Source organism: Haliotis cracherodii, unplaced genomic scaffold (assembly GCF_022045235.1).
Source record: "Haliotis cracherodii isolate W230 unplaced genomic scaffold, xgHalCrac1.p SCAF_8, whole genome shotgun sequence".
NCBI classification, from domain to species: Eukaryota; Metazoa; Mollusca; class Gastropoda; order Lepetellida; family Haliotidae; genus Haliotis; species Haliotis cracherodii.
In genome coordinates, this window is record NW_027266341.1 from 47,625,030 (window position 1) to 47,646,186 (window position 21,157).

General features: G+C 42.4%; 3 protein-coding genes and 1 pseudogene across 3 annotated transcripts; all 4 read left to right on the plus strand.

Moving 5' to 3' along the window:
* Positions 1-2,636: 2,636 nt before the first annotated feature.
* On the plus strand, positions 2,637-7,436 carry LOC139451023 (autotransporter adhesin BpaC-like). The gene is made up of 4 exons (XM_071232839.1): positions 2,637-3,037; positions 3,666-4,886; positions 4,993-5,643; positions 7,343-7,436. The coding sequence occupies exons 1-4, from the start codon at positions 2,637-2,639 to the stop codon at positions 7,434-7,436; spliced, it is 2,367 nt and encodes a 788-aa protein (XP_071088940.1).
* A 543-nt stretch (positions 7,437-7,979) lies between these two features.
* Positions 7,980-10,510, plus strand: LOC139450358 (multiple epidermal growth factor-like domains protein 11). Its single transcript, XM_071232040.1, has 3 exons — positions 7,980-8,050; positions 8,845-8,927; positions 9,284-10,510. The coding sequence occupies exons 2-3, from the start codon at positions 8,858-8,860 to the stop codon at positions 10,501-10,503; spliced, it is 1,290 nt and encodes a 429-aa protein (XP_071088141.1). The 5' UTR covers positions 7,980-8,050; positions 8,845-8,857; the 3' UTR covers positions 10,504-10,510.
* A 236-nt stretch (positions 10,511-10,746) lies between these two features.
* LOC139451024 (multiple epidermal growth factor-like domains protein 11) lies at positions 10,747-11,946 on the plus strand (annotated as a pseudogene).
* Positions 11,947-13,633: 1,687 nt separating this feature from the next.
* On the plus strand, positions 13,634-18,328 carry LOC139449723 (multiple epidermal growth factor-like domains protein 11). The gene is made up of 3 exons (XM_071231237.1): positions 13,634-13,743; positions 16,714-17,970; positions 18,238-18,328. The coding sequence occupies exons 1-3, from the start codon at positions 13,701-13,703 to the stop codon at positions 18,312-18,314; spliced, it is 1,377 nt and encodes a 458-aa protein (XP_071087338.1). The 5' UTR covers positions 13,634-13,700; the 3' UTR covers positions 18,315-18,328.
* The last annotated feature ends 2,829 nt before the right edge of the window (positions 18,329-21,157 follow it).

Consider the following 21,157-nt stretch of genomic DNA (forward strand, 5'->3'; position numbering starts at 1 on the left):
AAATGGGAGGATATTTTGCTGGCAAAACGGTTATGAAAGCTTTTATGTCAATAAGCTACCAGGAATGGTTCAATGAGTTTCCCAGTTATTTTAATACTGACCAGGAAGGAGATTTTGTCATACCGGGTATTACATATGTATTTTTTCCTTTAAAACAATGAGAAAAAGAATAGGGTGGTGGGTGAATCACAGGAACATTAAAGAAATCTTTTTTTAACAAAAGAAATCTTTTTCAACAATTTCTACTCTAATATTTCTATATGTAATGAGTTTCTTTTATTTTTTAAGTTAGACTTCTAAGATGAAGCACAAACTTTCTCACATCCTGCATCTGCTATGCCTGGAAGCAGTTACATGTACCTCTCACCATTAATATAAGAAAATAGTTGCTTTTATCATCATGTTCACAATAATCAAATGGAGTGATTTTGAATAATTGTTACCACTAAAATCTAACATGATAATGATAGTAATATTTACAAAAAATGACTTTGGGACTTGAGAATACAAACAAAAATACACATATCAGTTGCCAGAGGGCTGTGAGGTGTTGGGGCTTAGAAATCCCTTGAACATTACAAATTTAACTGTACCCCTTTCAACTCTGACATGTTGAGTATTCATTGTTTGATGTTTAATGACACACTTAGTTATATTCAAAATAATTAATATTATTATATGGATGTACATACCCTCCCACATATATTTTGTGAACATCATGGCCTATTGTACAATGTCATGAGTTTTTATTCCTAGACATTTACCTGCTGTTTTACTGTGTATGAGAAGAAATATGTCCAACTCTCATAACTCTTGAAAAATAGCATAACACAAACATCCTAGGAACTTTTACACTTGTATCCCCACCAATGAGTGGCATAACAACTTTAAAATACAAAAATTAGAGAATAATTTTATTTTCATTTGGCTTTTGCTATTTTGTAGGAAACACGGTGTTCAGAAGTTGCCAAGATAGCTATTTAACAGAAAATTTACTCTGTTTTTAAACATGTCACCACCTCACAAAGGTTATGATATGATAGACAATTAAATAATACATTTGGGACATATCATGGTTAGAAATTAAACATGGCAATGGGCAGTAATTACAGATAATAAGCAACACGACCATTTTTATAGGAATTGCATTTTGTCATGAGCGATATGCATAAAAAGAAGAAATTGTATTCCGCTTTAGTTCCGCATTACCACTTTTATACGCTGCTATATTTAGCTGCAAATGTCGGACATCGAGTCAGTAGCATTGCCATTGGCGCACTTTGCAGAACGGAGTAAAAATACAAAACACAAGAAGTGCAGATGATTTTGCTCTTATTAAATGTTTGTCAATTAAACACATAGTTGCATGCCAGAGATATAATTCTCTACGGTGTTTATCCCAGTTCTGGTCGTATCCCAGTTCTGGTCGCTACACACGCCGACGAAATATGTCCAGGTCTCAAAGTTGAAAAGATGGAATGTGGGGTCAGTGTCCAACAATACGTGCTAAGATTTATCACAGGTCGTTTTGGTGTGAAGGTCAAAGTCAATGTGAATATAAAATGCTGTGAGTGAGTAATGTAGATACCACGTGTGGACAGTTTGTCAGACTTTAACATGTTTCACTTTAGTTCAAATCATCGAACTACGTTTACTTCACCAGTACGCACCACAAAGGACATTTTAATTGTAGCTTCTCCTAAGTCGATATTCATGCACTGATGCATCTTTATTTATTCCCAGATATATTCTTGTTCGTGGTACACTATAATAGCTGTAGGGACACGCTTGTTCAAACACGATACACTGTAGCCATGTAAATACGTCTGACTTACTGATAAATTAAGTACTGAGATGAAATAGGGTGTAACGTTGCGTTCAAGATTATTGCACTTATAAAGCGACATGCATGCATGCATGTGTGTGGCTCCTTGTACTAGTTCGGGTTAATCGTACCCGGAGCGCCTGTCATCGTACCCAGATAACACACTATGTGGGTAGGATGACACGCGATCTTGGTATGATGACACACTCTCTGGGTACGATGACACACTCTCTGGGTACGATCACACACTCTCTGGGTAGGATGACACGCTATCTTGGTACGATGACACACTCTCTGGGTACGATTACACGCAATCTGGGTACGATAACACACTCTCTGGGTAGGATGACACACTATCTGGGTACGATTACACACTATCTGGGTACGATTACACGCAATCTGGGTACGATGACACACTCTCTGGGTACGACTGCACACTATCTGGGTACGATGACACGCAATCTGGGTACGATGACACACTCTCTGGGTACGACTGCACACTATCTGGGTACGATTACACGCAATCTGGGTACTATGACACGTTATCTGGGTACGATGACACACCATCTGGGTGGGATTACACGCTATCTGGGTACGATAAACATTCTCTGGGTACGATGACACACTATCTGGGTACGATGACACGCTATCTAGGTACGATGACACACTTACTGGGTACGATGACACGCAATCTGGGTACGAAGTCACACTCTGTGGGTACGATGACACGCTATCTGAGTACGATGACACGCTATCTAGGTACGGTGACACTCTAGCTGGGTACGATTACACGCAATCTGGGTACGATCACATGTACACGTTATCTGGGTACGGTGACACACTAGCTGGGTACGATTACACGTTATCTGGGTACGATGACACGCTATCTGGGTACGATTACACGCTATCTGGGTACGATCACATGTACACGTTATCTGGGTACGATGACACACTAGCTGGGTACGATTACACGCTATCCGGGTACGATAACACGTTATCTGGGTACGATGACACGCTCACTGGGTACGATGACACGCTATCTCGGTACGATGACGCGCTGTCTAGGTACGATGACACGCTATCTGGGTACGATGACACGCTCTCTGGGTACGATGACACATTCTCTGGGTACGATGACACGCTATCTGGGTACGATGACACGCTCTCTGGGTACGATGACACACTATCTAGGTACGATGCCACGCTGTCTAGGTACGATTACACGCTATCTGGGTACGATGACAGGCTATCTGGGTACGATGACACACTCTCTTGGTACGATGACAGGCTATCTGGGTAGGATGACACGCTATCTTGGTACGATGACACACTCTCTGGGTACGATTACACGCAATCTGGGTACGATAAACATTCTCTGGGTACGATGACACACTATCTGGGTACGATGACACGCTCTCTGGGTACGATGACACACTCACTGGGTACGACTGCACACTATCTGGGTACGATTACACGCAATCTGGGTACGATGACACACTATCTGGGTACGACTGCACACTCTCTGGGTAGGATGACACACTATCTGGGTACGATTACACACTATCTGGGTACGATTACACGCAATCTGGGTACGATGACACACTCTCTGGGTACGACTGCACACTATCTGGGTACGATTACACGCAATCTGGGTACGATGACACACTCTCTGGGTACGACTGCACACTATCTGGGTACGATTACACGCAATCTGGGTACCATGACACGTTATCTGGGTACGATGACACACCATCTGGGTGGGATTACACGCTATCTGGGTACGATAAACATTCTCTGGGTACGATGACACACTATCTGGGTACGATGACACGCTATCTAGGTACGATGACACACTCACTGGGTACGATGACACGCTCTCTGGGTACGAAGTCACACTCTCTGGGTACGATGACACGCTATCTGAGTACGATGACACGCTATCTAGGTACGGTGACACTCTAGCTGGGTACGATTACACGCAATCTGGGTACGATCACATGTACACGTTATCTGGGTACGGTGACACACTAGCTGGGTACGATTACACGTTATCTGGGTACGATGACACGCTATCTGGGTACGATTACACGCTATCTGGGTACGATCACATGTACACGTTATCTGGGTACGATGACACACTAGCTGGGTACGATTACACGCTATCTGGGTACGATAACACGTTATCTGGGTACGGTGACACGCTCACTGGGTACGATGACACGCTATCTCGGTACGATGACGCGCTGTCTAGGTACGATGACACGCTATCTGGGTACGATGACACGCTCTCTGGGTACGATGACACATTCTCTGGGTACGATGACACGCTATCTGGGTACGATGACACGCTCTCTGGGTACGATGACACACTATCTAGGTACGATGCCACGCTGTCTAGGTACGATTACACGCTATCTGGGTACGATGACAGGCTATCTGGGTACGATGACACACTCTCTTGGTACGATGACACGCTCTCTGGGTACGATGACACGCTCTCTTGGTACGATTACACGCTCTCTGGGTACGATTACACGCTATCTGGGTACGATTACACACTATCTGGGTACGATAACACGCTATCAGGGTACGATGACACGCTCTCTGGGTACGATGACACACTCTCTGGGTACGATGACACGCTATCTGGGTACGATGACACGCTATCTGGGTACGATTACACGCTATCTGGGTACGATGACACGCTCCCTGGGTACGATTACACGCTATCTGGGTACGATGACACGCTCCCTGGGTACGATTACACGCTATCTGGGTACGATGATACGCTCTCTTGGTACGGTGACACGCTATCTGTGTACGATGACACGCTATCTGAGTACGATGACACGCTATCTAGGTACGGTGACACTCTAGCTGGGTACGATTACACGCTATCTGGGTACGATCACATGTACACGTTATCTGGGTACGGTGACACACTAGCTGGGTACGATTACACGTTATCTGGGTACGATGACACGCTATCTGGGTACGATTACACGCTATCTGGGTACGATCACATGTACACGTTATCTGGGTACGATGACACACTAGCTGGGTACGATTACACGCTATCCGGGTACGATAACACGTTATCTGGGTACGATGACACGCTCACTGGGTACGATGACACGCTGTACTCTGTACGATGACGCGCTGTCTAGGTACGATGACACGCTATCTGGGTACGATGACACGCTCTCTGGGTACGATGACACATTCTCTGGGTACGATGACACGCTATCTGGGTACGATGACACGCTCTCTGGGTACGATGACACACTATCTAGGTACGATGCCACGCTGTCTAGGTACGATTACACGCTATCTGGGTACGATGACAGGCTATCTGGGTACAATGACACACTCTCTTGGTACGATGACACGCTCTCTGGTTACGATGACACGCTCTCTTGGTACGATTACACGCTATCTGGGTACGATTACACGCTATCTGGGTACGATTACACACTATCTGGGTACGATAACACGCTATCAGGGTACGATGACACGCTCTCTGGGTACGATGACACACTCTCTGGGTACGATGACACGCTATCTGGGTACGATTACACGCTATCTGGGTACGATGACACGCTGTCTGGGTACGATGACACGTTATCTGGGTACGATTACACGCTATCTGGGTACGATGACACGCTCTCTGGGTACGATTACACGCTATCTGGGTACGATGATACGCTCTCTTGGTACGGTGACACGCTATCTGTGTACGATGACACGCTATCTGGGTACGGTGACACGCTATCTGGGTGGGATTACACGCTATCTGGGTACGATGACACGCTATCTAGGTACGACGAGGCGCTATCTAGTTAAAGGTGAGGCGCAACCTTTGTAAGATGACACACAATCTGGGTACGATGACACCCTATCTAGGAACGACGAAGCGCTACCTTGGTAAGATGACACACAATCTGGGTACGATGACACGCTATCAGCCATAGAATCTGACCATCCGAAACGCACCCCGATTCAATATTAAACTGGTGTTTTAGATAGCTAGAAACCAAATTTAACCCCCTGGATGCCACAGGAACATATATGTCCCTCCTCTACAACCCTCACTTTGAAGTCGAATAAATCTATTACACATCCCAAGAAATACGTACATGCTGCAGTTGCATTTACACTTAATCTTGTAACACTTGTCCAAGGGACAGAAATATCGTATTCGGCACTATAAACCTATCAATTGTCATGTAAACAATGTTCAAACAAACAGGAGATAATCAAAGGTTTGTTTACATTTCAAACAAGTGCAGTTTTTCGAGCACAGCGTTCGTTTTCACACCTAACTTATTTTGCTTGATTTCATCTAGCCACTTTGTCTTGGTGACAAAGACCATTGATCATTTGATTCTAAAATGTATGAGGAATTCAAGGGTGTATGTATCGCAGCTAAGTTTGAAATATCCGTGATATTACAGGCGTCTCATAACCGCTGTACCTGAAACGTGATCTTGTAAGTTTATGTCGGAAAGTTCACTTCGACGTTCGTGTTTGCGTATTTTCCAAAACATTCGAAACGATTCTAGGGTTATCGGAGACGTTTTGGAATGATCATTGGTGATTTGATAAAAGACAGATACCCGTGATCACTAATATGCTATTTTTGAAATTCATTTCTAAAAATCCGAAGTTTAGATTTCAAAACATGCTGTAAATAACTCCGTGAGTGGTGATTTAGTAATGTGTAAAAAATGGCAAAATGTACGATGTACCTTATTTTCAGAGTTCATTATTCAGAGCTGTGAAGTGTATCTTTGTGGGTGGTGTATTTTGAATTTTATTCGACTTCAAAGTGAGGGTTGTAAAGGAGGGACATATATGTCCCTGTGGCATCCGGGGGGTTAAGCACATTATAACCCTCTTCAGGTTTATGATATACACAGCTACTAACGCTAGATACATGTATCTACATTTGTTCACGCTTTTATGCAATGGATGTTTTGACCCATGTGGTACGTTGAAGGACAAAACCACATTTAATAGCTCCTTGGTATTACCAAAAAACAAAATGAACGATTCCTTCATCCCAGTGTGTAATGCACGGTTAGTTAACGAATACTACATGTGCAATGTGTGCGCATTAATTGTAATGATTCAAATAATAAAATCAGTTTATGATACTGTTAAATTAATTATATATAGAAAGGAATTTTGGAGCAGGTGCATTTTTGATAAGCCAATAACTTTATATACCCTGGACATACGATGTCAAATGGACCTAATCATGATATGTTTCTCAGAAAGGGGTACCTTTATAATAGAAGTCGGGCATGTTGCCAAAGATTTTAACATATATAAGTACATTGTGCATTCATTCACTTCTCACGTGAATTAAACCCACTGCACACAAGGATATGTATAATGCATATGACATGCTACGCTAGGTTCTTTAGAAAGGGGTACCTAAAAAATTTAAGCTGGCATGTTGCCATGGATTGAAACATAAATATAAATAAATAACCTACTTTTTGTTGTTTGCAGGAGCACGTTACTGGCGAGACAGCTCCCGGGAGATATTGTTTATCTGACGAAGGACCTGGCTGGGTTTTTCCATGACACATTTCAAGGAGGGTGACGTTGCAACACTTCGTGCATGTAACACAGGTAATACACCCTACTGTCGCTCTGGGGAGTACAGCTGGCCGACGCGTCTAAGGTTCCGACATTTGCTGTGCAAAATAATTTCTTCCCCCTTTTCTGGAACATTGTTTCTTTTTTATATCCCTCTTATTTTAAAGTTAAACCCAAACATTTATTACAATTCTGATGCATACCGACATACAATTATCACTGTTGAGCTGATAATTTAGCAAAAGTCCGACCCAATAAAAGATAATGGTATACGGACAGAAAATATCAGAAGATTCACAGAGATGTGTACAGGGACGTCGCATCTGACACAAACATGCGACATGTGACATAGTGTGTGACTGCCTGATTAAGCAGTGGCCACAGAACAGCCACAGAGTCTGCTGTATACATGAGGGGTGGGCCGAACTGGAAATGTGCCAGGTATACACCACGTGATAATGTAAACAAATGCAGTTAGATATTACGACAGTCAATATACTTAGCTGATCACGTAAGTGATATGAATAGATGCATGGTCCTTGCGCACGTCAAACTGTCACACAGAATGGGTTGAACTTTCTAGTATACAGCCGTGTGATATCTGCGATCATATTTAAGGTAGGTTTCTAGATTTATTGAATACATATTAGTAAGTTTATGTAAGAGAAATGGTATGCCCAAATGTAAGCTAACTGGGCATGTTGATGTATTGACATCTGACCATTAATAGTGAGTGAGTGAATTAGGTTTAACGCCGCTTTTAACAATATTCCAGTCATATCACGGCGTGTCAGCTTAATGTGGGAGGAAAGCCCGAAGTGATGCAGGTCTCAGACGTTTACCACTTCGGTGAAACCCACGAGCACAGGTATGGTGCTGACAAACCTAGAAACATAATCGGGGCGAACCGGGATTCGAACCCACAATCATAGGTTTCTGGCGTGCCCAAGGGACGCAACTCTGTACAGCGAATCGCGGCGCCTTAGACGACTGGGCCACCCGTGCCCCCTCTGACCATTAATAACAATTTCTTGTATTAGTCGGGAGTTATGCCGATTTTATAGCCTACTGAGATACCATGCCGCTATTAACATGAATACTACACTCAGACACAGTATACTGACTCCGGGCTGACCAGTCCTTTGTTTTGGCCTGTTAATGCCTAGCGCCAGGCAGGGTAACAAAAAATACCATCTGTTAAATTCTTTGGGTATGAAGGGGAATTGAACCCCCAACCTCCCGCACTCCGGGCGGAAGCTCTCCCACTAGACCACGGAGGCAGCCAGAGCTGTACCAGACTTGGATCGTTTATTGACGTTTGTTCTCAATCTTTTTCGTAAATTTGAAAGTCAACATCGTGTAGTTTTTTTTCATTTTATTGAAATGTTATAGTTCCATCTGTTCGTTTGCAGAAGGTTCACAATCATGGCTACAGGAGAGTGGGCGGCTCTTTGGACTTTGGCAACCCTGGCAGTCGTTAGTACACACGTCAACGGTATGTAAACATACATCGAACTCGAATTCAGAGTAGATGAATGACAAAACTGTAAATTCTTTACTAATTCTGTAATAGAAAACTGATTTCGGACACTTGATTTACTTGAAAAGATGTTCAGTATGAATCATGTGATATACGTCACAGAATATGTCTTGTAAACCGAATGCTCCTACTCAGATATATATGTACGATAGATATGTACGAGTAGATTAATATTGTGATGAATAGTGGTCACTTGTGAGCATAACATTATTTTTCACTTTTAAACACTGAGCGATTTCCATATGACAGTACACTAAACTGGCTTTTAAACCTGCTACATTATCATTATGTGACATGTTCCGTACATGCAGGTCAACCTCCATGCCCTACTAATGGCTGTCTCCATGGTAACGGTGGTCTCCGGTGCCAGTCATGTCGGCCTGGGTGTTACGGCTCCAACTGCAGTTCTTCATGCCATGGAAGCTGCCACACAGACGGCTGTGACAGAGACACTGGTCAGTGTTTTAGATGTCGACCTGGGATCTTCGGAGAAGACTGCGCCAAAACATGTCCGCAACAATGCGCCAACAGTATGATAGGCGGGACTGTCTACTGTGACCGACACACAGGCGCGTGTTCTGAAGCATGTACACGAGGATGGACTGGTACACTCTGCAGTGAACGATGTCCGCCCAACTGCAAGGGTCAAACCTGTAACAAGCAAACAAAACAATGTATCCTTGGTTGTGAGACAGGCTGGACAGGAGGCTACTGTAATTCAACATGTGACAACTGTTTGGCGGAGAGATGCAACGACAACGGCTATTGTCTGCTGGGGTGTAAAGCGGGCGTCTTTGGACAGGGTTGTGAGAAGAGATGTCCACACTGCTGGACTACTGGTTGTGACAGACAGACTGGTGTATGTGAACAGTGTCAGCCTGGTTACCATGGACACCGTTGTAACAAAAGGTGTGCTGAGACATGTTATAAAGGTCGGGAGGGTCATAGAAACTGTGACCGCGACACCAAGGCGTGCCTGGAGGGCTGTGAAACTGGATGGCACGGTTCTCATTGCCGTACACCGTGCAGTACCTCCTGCATATCCTCACGGTGTTACAGCCACGATGGCAACTGTGTAGATGGCTGTGAAGCAGGTTACTATGGGACACAATGTCACAGGAGATGCATTCATGAAAACTGTAAAAACAACACGTGTGACCACAATGGTCATTGCACGGAATGTGAAGATGGCTGGTTTGGAGAAGACTGTGAGCAGCTTTGCCCAGCACTGTGTGATTCTTGTCTTCGAGACACTGGACAATGTTCACGATGTTTCGATGGTTTCCATGGCCCTGGCTGTGCTGATCATTACCAATACCCATGCAGCGAGAACTGTGAGACATGCGACCAGACAACGGGGTGTACAAGGTGCAGAGTAGGACATTCCCTTGAATACAGCAAATGTTCCTCCACGCTCCCCTTAACATCTGAGGCAGATTCTGTGAAGCAAACGCTACATAAAATGAAACATGTGTTTACTGTTTCTCTAGCATTTCTTATCTGTGTTTGCGCTATGACATGGCGTATCTAGAACATAAGTTGCTATCTTAGTTCCTAGTATTCAGGGGCGGTCGGGTAGCCTAGTGGTTAAAGCGTTCGCTCGTCACGCCGAAGACCCGGGTTCGATTCCCGACATGGGTACAATGTGTGAAGCCCATTTCTGGTGTCCCCCGCCGTGATATTGCTGGAATATTGCTAAAAGCGGCGAAAACCATACTCACTCACTCACTCCTAGTATTCAGTGCTACATTATCATTATGTGACATGTTCCGTACATGCAGGTCAACTTCCATGACATACTAATAGCTGTCTCCATGGTCTCCGGTGCCAGTCATGTTGGCCTGGGTGTTACGGCTCCAATTCCAGTTCTTCATGCCATGGAAGCTGCCACACAGACGGCTGTGACAGAGACACTGGTCAGTGTTTTAGATGTCGGCCTGGGATCCACGGAGAAGACTGCGCCAAAACATGTCCACAGCAATGCGCCAACAGTATGATAGGCGGGACTGTCTACTGTGACCGACACACAGGCGCGTGTTCTGAAGCATGTACACGAGGATGGACTGGTACACACTGCGGTGAACGATGTCCGCCCAACTGCAAGGGTCAAACCTGTAACAAGCAAACAAAACAATGTATCCTTGGTTGTGAGACAGGCTGGACAGGAGGCTACTGTAATTCAACATGTGCCAACTTTTTGACGGAGAGATGCAACGACAACGGCTATTGTCTGCTGGGGTGTAAAGCGGGCGTCTTTGGACAGGGTTGTGAGAAGAGATGTCCACACTGCTGGACTACTGGTTGTGACAGACAGACTGGGGTATTTGAACAGTGTCAGCCTGGTTACCATGGACACCGTTGTAACAAAAGGTGTGCTGAGACATGTTATAAAGGTCGGGAGGGTCATAGAAACTGTGACCGCGACACCAAGGCGTGCCTGGAGGGCTGTGAAACTGGATGGCACGGTTCTCATTGCCGTACACCGTGCAGTACCTCCTGCATGTCCTCACGGTGTTACAGCCACGATGGCTCCTGTGTAGATGGCTGTGTAGCAGGTTACTATGGGAAACATTGTCACAGGAGATGCATTCATGAAAACTGTAAAAACAACACGTGTGACCACAATGGTCATTGCACGGAATGTGAAGATGGCTGGTTTGGAGAAGACTGTGAGCAGCTTTGCCCAGCACTGTGTGAGTCTTGTCTTCGAGACACTGGACAATGTTCACGATGTGCCGATGGTTTCCATGGCCCTTGCTGTGCTGATCGTTACCAATACCCATGCAGCGAGAACTGTGAGACATGCGACCAGACAACGGGGTGTACAAGGTGCAGAGTAGGACATTCCCTTGAATACAGCAAATGTTCCTCCACGCTCCCCTTTACATCTGGGGCAGATTCTGGGTCATTCTATATTGACTCCGTCTATCGGTCATTAAGCATTTTGGATATTGCCAAACTGTTCTGCATATGATTTTGTTACAAAATATGTTTTAGTTTTTATTTGGTATTCGTTGCGTGATGTAAGTTAATGATGACATTATACATGTATATAGTGCTAATGTTACATAATTGTTTTTGTTAATTCTGTTATATGTTATATAAAATAAATATTTGTGTTACTATGCTTAACCGTTTTATCGTTTGGTTCTTGTTGCATAGTCTTGTAATCACATTACAGCCAGAACAAAACGGACAATATTATTTCATTGATTGATCGTCTAGTAAAGGCAGCATCAACGTATCCAATACGATGCACATGACTGAGGTTTGCTTATCAATCTCATTTTATATAAGCATTCCTGAAGAGGAACGTGTTCGAGCCTAAATGTTAAGTCTTGAGCCAGTAGTAACGGCAGCCGGTAGTGACGAGCAAACGCTGTAACCACTAGGCTACCCAAATGATGGTCCCCTGTCTCCCCTGTATTTCATGGTAGTAGTAACAAACAAAGCGAGCTCGGTGAGGTAACTGTGACTAGATCTTCTTGTTGCCAAGCTGAACAATGACCCTGAGTTACAGGACTGATCACTGTTTGGACGTGTGCCTATATAGCTATCTATACGTCTGGGTCGACAGTATGCGACTGAGCAGCGTATTCGGCAACTGAGACTTGATACCTCCCCTGGCTTGTGGCGATGAGACAATCTTCACTCGTTTTTCCTGTCAGTAGCTTCACATTTGTACATTCGAATGTTACAGAATGTTACTTTCTGAACTGCCATATATGGTAATGCTATTGATAGGGCAACTTCAGTAGTGACAAAGTACAGTGCATGCGATGTTATTGTGTTCTACTTTGACGACAGTGGGCGGAGTTGTAGGCTACCTGCTGTGACTAAGCTGCTCCCCGGGAAAACATATCTCAAGTCCCCCTCCACTAGTCATGCGATACGGCATCCGGGGTCAACCATTATTGCGTTTGTACTGATCACGCGATACGAACATTATAAGGTCCCACAGGCCGATAAGAAACACATATTATATAAGAAATATAACTTTGCTATTTGACGCACGTGTTGTTGTTGCTGTACAAAGAGTTTCCTGAAATACTTGCGTCCATACAGTGGAAATAAAAAGAGGCATCTGTGTCCAGGTTTTCACCTGTCCATGCAAGTGTACACTTACACATGGGTTTTTGGTTGTTAGGACTATTCAGTTTGGGCTGAAAATGTCACAGTGTTGTCAAAAAGTTCCCAGATTTAATTTATATGACATTATTAGACTTGAATCTTTCCATTTGTGTTCAGATTAGCGATATCGGTGATAATACACGTAACGTGAACAGTACAAGACGAACGTACATTTCTGTAAAGTAGGACACGGAAAAAATATGTTTTCAGAATAACTGTGGATTGTAAGTTGAATTTGAAAACATGTCATCGCAAACATACAGAAATACACAGAACTGACCCTGATATGGGATGTGTCAAGATGAACCCTTCAGATAACATGTTTATCTGAGGCTTATGTTCAAGGATAAACATAGCATGTATTTCTTTTGTCGCTGATGTCAGTGTAGTCCCGCAGCTGCGTTAACTGTACAGGAGATATGCACACCAGGCCTGTCCTTACATGCGCATGACTAGAAGGCGTATATCACAGGGGACACAACAGATTGTTTTTGGTGTAAACAAGTGACCAACTTGTTTGCAATGGACGACGGTGTATGAAGTCTGTGGATATATATTAATGCCAAAGTTGGCTGATAGCCGTTCAGACGGAGGAAAATGATTCGTGCTGTCATTATCCTCGTTATTGTCTTTGCTACAGGTAAGTTTTTTACATATTGTAGTCAGGGGGACATGTGTCTGGTTAGCATCAGAGACTGCACGTAAAGCTATCTTATATACGTTTGGTAATAGTGTATGGACTATACAACGCTCAAGTAATGGTGTATGTACTATACAACGCTCAAGTTATGGTATATGTACTATACAACGCTCAAGTAATGGTGTATGTACTATACAACGCTCAAGTAATGGTGTATGTACTATACAACGCTCAAGTAATGACATATGTACTATACAACGCTCAAGTAATGGTATATGTACCATACAACGCTCAAGTAATGGTATTTGTATTATACAACAGTCAATTACTGGTATATGTACTATACAACGCTCAAGTACATGTAATGGTATAGGATATATACAACGCTCAAGTAATGGCATATGTATTATACAACGCTCAAGTTATGGTATATGTATTATACAACGCTCAAGTAATGGTGTATGTACTTTACAACGCTCAAGTAATGGTGTATGTACTATACAACGCTCAAGTAATGGTATATGTACTATGCAACGCTCAAGTAATGGTATATGTACTATACAACGCTCAAGTAATGGTGTATGTACTATACAACGCTCAAGTAATGGTATATGTACTATACAACGCTCAAGTAATGGTATATGTACTATACAACGCTCAAGTAATGGCATATATACTATACAACGCTCAAGTAATGGTGTATTTACTATACAACACTCAAGTAATGGTATATGTACTATACAACGCTCAAGTAATGGTATATGTACTATACAACGCTCAAGTCATGGTGTATTTACTATACAACGCTCAAAAAATGGTATATGTACTATGCAATGCTCAAGTAATGGTACATGTACTATACAACGCTCAAGTAATGATATATATACTATACAACGCTCAAGTAATGATGTATGTACTATACAACGCTCAAGTAATGGTATAGGATATATACAACGCTTAAGTAATGGTATATGTACTATTCAACGCTCAAGTAATGGTATTTGTATTATACAACAGTCAATTACTGGTATATGTACTATACAACGCTCAAGTAATGGTATAGGATATATACAACGCTCAAGTAATGGTATATGTACTATGCAACGCTCAAGTAATGGTTTATGTACTATACAACGCTCAAGTAATGGTGTATGTACTATACAACGCTCAAGTAATGGTATATGTACTATGCAACGCTCACGTAATGGAATATGTACTATACAACGCTCAAGTAATGGCATATGTACTATACAACGCTCAAGTAATGGTATATGTACCATACAACACTCAAGTAATGGTATATGTACTATACAACACTCAAGTAATGGTATATGTACTATACAACGCTCAAGTAATGGCATATGTACTATACAACGCTCAAGTAATGGTGTATGTACTATACAACGCTCAAGTAATGGTATATGTACTATGCAACGCTCAAGTAATGGTACATGTACTATACAACGCTCAAGTAATGGTATATATACTATACAACGCTCAAGTAATGGTGTATGTACTATACAACGCTGAAGTAATGGTATAGGATATATACAACGCTCAAGTAATGGTATATGTACTATTCAACGCTCAAGTAATGGTATTTGTATTATACAACAGTCAATTACTGGTATATGTACCATACAACGCTCAAGTAATGATATATGTACTATACAACGCTCAAGTAATGGTATATGTACTATACAACGCTCAAGTAATGGCATATGTATTATACAACGCTCAAGTTATGGTATATGTATTATACAACGCTCAAGTAATGGTGTATGTACTAAAAAACGCTCAAGTAATGGTGTATGTACTATACAACGCTCAAGTAATGGTATATGTACTATACAACGCTCAAGTAATGGCATATGTACTATACAACGCTCACGTAATGGAATATGTATTATACAACGCTCAAGTAATGGCATATGTACTATACAACGCTCAAGTAATGGTATATGTACCATACAGCTCTCAAGTAATGGTATATGTACTATACAACGCTCAAGTAATGGTATATGTACTATACAACGCTCAAGAAATGGCATATGTACTATACAACGCTCAAGTAATGGTGTATGTACTATACAACGCTCAAGTAATGGTATATGTACTATACAACGCTCAAGTAATGGTATATGTACTATACAACGCTCAAGTAATGGTATATGTACTATACAACGCTCAAGTAATGGTGTATGTACTATACAACGCTCAAGTAATGGTGTATGTACCATACAACGCTCAAGTAATGGTATATGTACTATGCAACGCTCAAGTAATGGTACATGTACTATACAACGCTCAAGTAATGGTGTATGTACTATACAACGCTCAAGTAATGGTATATGTACTATACAACGCTCAAGTAATGGTATATGTACTATACAACGCTCAAGTAATGGCATATGTACTATACAACGCTCAAGTAATGGTGTATGTACTATACAACGCTCAAGTAATGGTATATGTACTATACAATGCTCAAGTAATGGTATATGTACTATACAACGCTCAAGTAATGGTATATGTACTATACAACGCTCAAGTAATGGTGTATGTACTATACAACGCTCAAGTAATGGTATATGTACCATACAACGCTCAAGTAATGGTATATGTACTATTCAACGCTCAAGTAATGGCATATGTACTATACAACGCTCAAGTAATGGTGTATGTACTATACAACGCTCAAGTAATGGTATATGTACTATACAACGCTCAAGTAATGGTGTATGTACCATACAACGCTCAAGTAATCGTATATGTACCATACAACGCTCAAGTAATGGTATATGTACTATTCAACGCTCAAGTAATGGTTAATGTAAAATACAATTTGTGAACCCCATTTCTTGTGTCCTACGCCAGGATACAGCTAACAGCGAGGTAATACCCCATTCATTCATTCATTCATTTTTGATGCTAATGACAAATAGTTATCATTAGTTGTTTTTGCTTCAGAGGCAGAATCGAGGGATGGCTATCATAGAAAGTACTGCAAGTCTGGGTGTCGGAGTTTACTGAACGGACCCCCCTGTCAACAATGCAAATATGGTTGCTATGGGGACAACTGTACACACCACTGCAGACGGTGTGACATTAGCGGGTGCGACAGAATGACAGGAATCTGCTACAGGTGCAAACCAGGCTATTATGGTGGAAGCTGCGATAAGCACTGTCCCCGAGGATGCACGTCCAATGGGTATGAAGACTGTGACCGCGAGAGAGGTGTTTGTTTACAAGGCTGCAGGGTTGGGTATCACGGCAGGAGATGTGACCGACAGTGTCCAAAACATTGTAAGCATTCAACCTGTCGAAAAGAAACAGGCAGCTGTTCATACGGCTGCAGAGAAGGATGGAGGGGCACATTCTGCACCGACTCTACTCCCGATTGCCCCAACTGTGTACATGGACGATGTGGACTGGGCGGGAAGTGCAGCACGAGGTGTATGCCAGGCTTGTATGGGCAATACTGTGACAGGAAATGCTTAAACTGTCACACAACTGGATGTGACAAGAATTCGGGCAGATGTAACGCATGTTCTCCGGGGTTCTACGGGAGTCGGTGTAATCAGCGGTGTAATAGAAACTGTTACACAGGGCTGGACCACGTCCGTCGTTGTCACCGGGGAACGGGTCGATGTCTGGAGGGATGTAGGGAAGGGTGGCATGGGGGCTTCTGTAACAAACGCTGCAGCAGCAACTGTAAAGACTCCAGATGCTTCAGTGATGATGGTTCCTGCGTTGATGGCTGTGAAGAAGGTTGGAGCGGAATACACTGTGATCAGGAATCAAATTGTCTTCGAGGCATGCGTGATAGAGACGGAGAATGCCTCCTGGGTTGTTTACAGGGTTGGACAGGACGAACATGTCACGTCAAGTGTCCTTTCTATTGCGAGACTTGTGATGCAGAGACGGGGCAATGCCTCCAGTGTTCACCAGGATATTTTGGTGCCGCATGTACCTATGAATGCAGCCTATCCTGTACCAACCTGACATGTGATATGGATGGCGCCTGCACACATGGGTGTATAGACGGGATGTCCGGTACCCGGTGCCAGGCCACATGTCGGTGGCCGTGTTCTTCCTGTACCCAGCGTGGGAAATGCACAGCATGCCTCCCAGGGTACAGGTTGATGGGAAGACAATGCATAGACACTGTTCATCGGACCATGTCATCACCGGGGGCTGCTTCATTAGCTCTGTCACATAGTCCAGGTAGATATCGATGTACTTCATATATATAAAATACAAATGGGAATGATTGGTCGTGTCGTCATTAAGAACATCCCATTTCTACGTCAACAAAAAAGGCCCGTGAATTAAGGAATGGCAAATCATCATAGGGTACATAATGATATCATAATTCAAAACAAACATACTTATCTATGGGGTACTATATATGGGTTATATTCTTATTTCACTGCTATGTTACGAATGCACCATGTCCTTGTTTACAACACTAATATAACGTTTTTGTTACAGGCAATATTTTAGAAGTAGATGCGATGGTATTGTTTTCTGGTGTCCTGGCATCACTCTACAACCCACGGTATACGTAGATCACCACAGCTGCACTTAAAGCAGGTGTGGCGAGTGGTTACTTCATGTGTGTATCTACAAGAGTCCCAGGAGAGACTGTCGCAGCTCGAACCTACTATTTTTGTGTCGGTAGTTGTGAACAGTTCGTGGAACAGACGAATGTTCATGTTAAAACCTGTATATCAATAAAGTTCTAACTGAGTATCTATCATGTTGTGTCATTAATGAAACAAAACATACAGGAAAGCGCTTAATCCAGACGGACAATTATCGTGCTGATTTCTGTTATAACAAGAATATATCTTAAACTAAAAATACCGTGAAGATCCTGGGTTAGAATTGTTATTCAGTAATCCATGCTTGTCGTAAGAGGCGACTAACAGGATCCGGTGGTCAGAATCGCTGACTTGGTTGATACATGTCATCGTATCCCAATTGCGAGGCTCGATGTTCATTGTCAGTCATTGAATAGTCTGGTCCATATTAGATTATTTACAAATCGCCGTCATATAGATTGAATATTGCTGAGGGAGGCGTTAAGCAACAAGCAAACAGACTTAATTGCATCCAAACTGATTACGTATATACTTCGGGGGATAGTTCAATTCATCCAAAAACACTACAACTGGCAATTGGAAAAAGGACTGAAAGTCACATGCACACAAAGTGCACACGTGTACATTTAAGTTCAGACCTTTATCGTATCTTTGAAGTAGAAATGACTGAATCTGAAAAGCACGAAGGGAATGTACAAGGGAATATTTAATTCACGTCTCATTATTTAAAAAACGCAGTGCATATAAAAACCTTCTTGAACTTTCATTGCGTGGACCGATGCTCAGGATATCAATCACTGGATTGTCTGGTTCTGACTCGATTATTTACAGACCGCCGTCATATAGCTGGAATATTGCTGAGTGCGGCGTAAAACAACAAACAAACAAACAAACAAACAAATTCAAACTGAAAACGTTCAATTTAAGAAATTGTAGGACACAAAAGATAAAAGTTGCTATGGCAACACAACATAACTGTAATCTGATTGGAAAACTAGTTATTTTTAGTAATTAATTCATGGATTAAATTAGGAATTATTAGATAGAACATACGCCACAGTATCCTAATTGCACTGTCAGCGTCAATGTTTGGTGATGCATGTTAGCGGTCAGTGTGAGGGTTTATGTGCGATGCTGGTGCATGTACAGGATAGGGAAAGACGAGGTTCCGACGTTACATGTCATACAAGAAATGAATGCTCAATAAAATATAAATAATCCCACTATCTACATGTCACTCATGTATACATGCTACTGCATGTTTCACACATTTTTGCAACGGGCCAGACATTGAATCTGATCTTTACACTGACCTGTGATAAGCGCCAATGTATTTACCCACCAACGCCAGGTCATAACTATTTACAGGTGTATGTGCGACACGAACAGTCGTATGGAGGTCAAACACGACACTATATAGTCACTTACAAATTGGAAAAAAATAATTACAAAAGGTGAGGTGAAAAATTATTTAGCATCGCGTTCAAGTTGATATAGCGTGTGTTTTTTGTGCGTGTGTTTGGGGTTTGTTATGCGTGTGTGTGTGCGTGCGTGCGTGCGTGCGTGCGTGCGTGCGTGCGTGCGTGCGTGTGTGTGTACCATGAACACACCACTCAGACAGAGTATACTGACTCCGTGCCGACCAGGCCTTGTTTCATCCTCTTTATCCCGTGCGTCAGGCCGGGTAACAACAAGTACCATATTTGAACAACTTTTTGTATGCCGCGGCCGGGGATCGAACCGCCGACCTTCTGGTCCCAGGCCGGACGTATTATCCTACATGACCACGGAGGCGGTTTATATTACCGATGACGAATGAACCGTACCGGTGATATTGATATCCATACATGTGTAGAACATCGTGTTATTTGGTACCAGATTAAACATGTCATTGTCGGAATCAACGAAACGCAGTAGCGATCCGTAATCTCATTTCGTCCATGGGTAGAAGGTACAATGAGTGGGCACACACGAAATACTGAGTTCTCACTACCTTGACCTTTGTCATTTTGCCTGTAATGTCTTTATATTGGACAGGCGTCCACTGTGTTCTTGTTTGCACTGTGTCTCTACTCAACACCTGTTCAGATGTACTGTTTTAACTTATCGTATAACCATAAAATTATGTTATTCGTTCAAATAAACAAAACATTAACATTTGCATTAAAATAAAATTGACCATCTTTTTACAAGCTTTGGAAGTGATTGCAGCATGGTCAATAATTAAAACTAGTATTTACGGACGTTACTATACTTCATTTGAACGTGACATGTTTTAACTATGCAGGCCGATGCCGTGCTATACACACGATATTAATCCGCCTGTCTGTATTGTTAACAAATGACAATAATAAATATCAGATTTTATTATTCACTCTCACCATTTACTTTTATTCACAGTGAGCCTCTAAGTAGAAATACATTGTATAACAGCATTCGACAGTCGCATGGATGGATGTGCTAATAGATACAACCGTTTACACTTTATTAATTTCTATTTTATTTTTTAATTCTTCACTCTCCTTTGAAATGAAATTAAAACTAGATTTTTGAAATGACATAAATTGAAGAAAGTTTCTTGGCAAATGTCCCAACATAAAGTCATTTCGAAAAGAACAATTCAATCCTTACGACCAGATTCGCGATAGCAAGCAGGTAGTACTAGTGATCCACTTATGATCCAAACAAACAACTACACAATATACAGTTGCCGGGGTGAGATAATACCTCCGTGGCTGTAGTGCATGTTATGCTGATACCTGCATGCTAAAGAGGGACGCGGGTGGACAACTGGTCGAATACTGCGC

Coding starts and splice junctions, on each gene's coding strand:
- LOC139451023 (XM_071232839.1), top strand. CDS start 2,637: ATGTACACGTTATCTGGGTACGGTGACACACTAGCTGGGTACGATTAC. Junction 4,887..4,992: donor TACGATGACACACTAGCTGG/GTACGATTACAC, acceptor CGCGCTGTCTAG/GTACGATGACACGCTATCTG. Junction 5,644..7,342: donor TACGATGACACGCTATCTAG/GTACGACGAGGC, acceptor TGTTGTTTGCAG/GAGCACGTTACTGGCGAGAC.
- LOC139450358 (XM_071232040.1), top strand. CDS start 8,858: ATGGCTACAGGAGAGTGGGCGGCTCTTTGGACTTTGGCAACCCTGGCA. Junction 8,928..9,283: donor CGTTAGTACACACGTCAACG/GTATGTAAACAT, acceptor CCGTACATGCAG/GTCAACCTCCATGCCCTACT.
- LOC139449723 (XM_071231237.1), top strand. CDS start 13,701: ATGATTCGTGCTGTCATTATCCTCGTTATTGTCTTTGCTACAG. Junction 13,744..16,713: donor CGTTATTGTCTTTGCTACAG/GTAAGTTTTTTA, acceptor TTTTTGCTTCAG/AGGCAGAATCGAGGGATGGC. Junction 17,971..18,237: donor AGCTCTGTCACATAGTCCAG/GTAGATATCGAT, acceptor TTTTTGTTACAG/GCAATATTTTAGAAGTAGAT.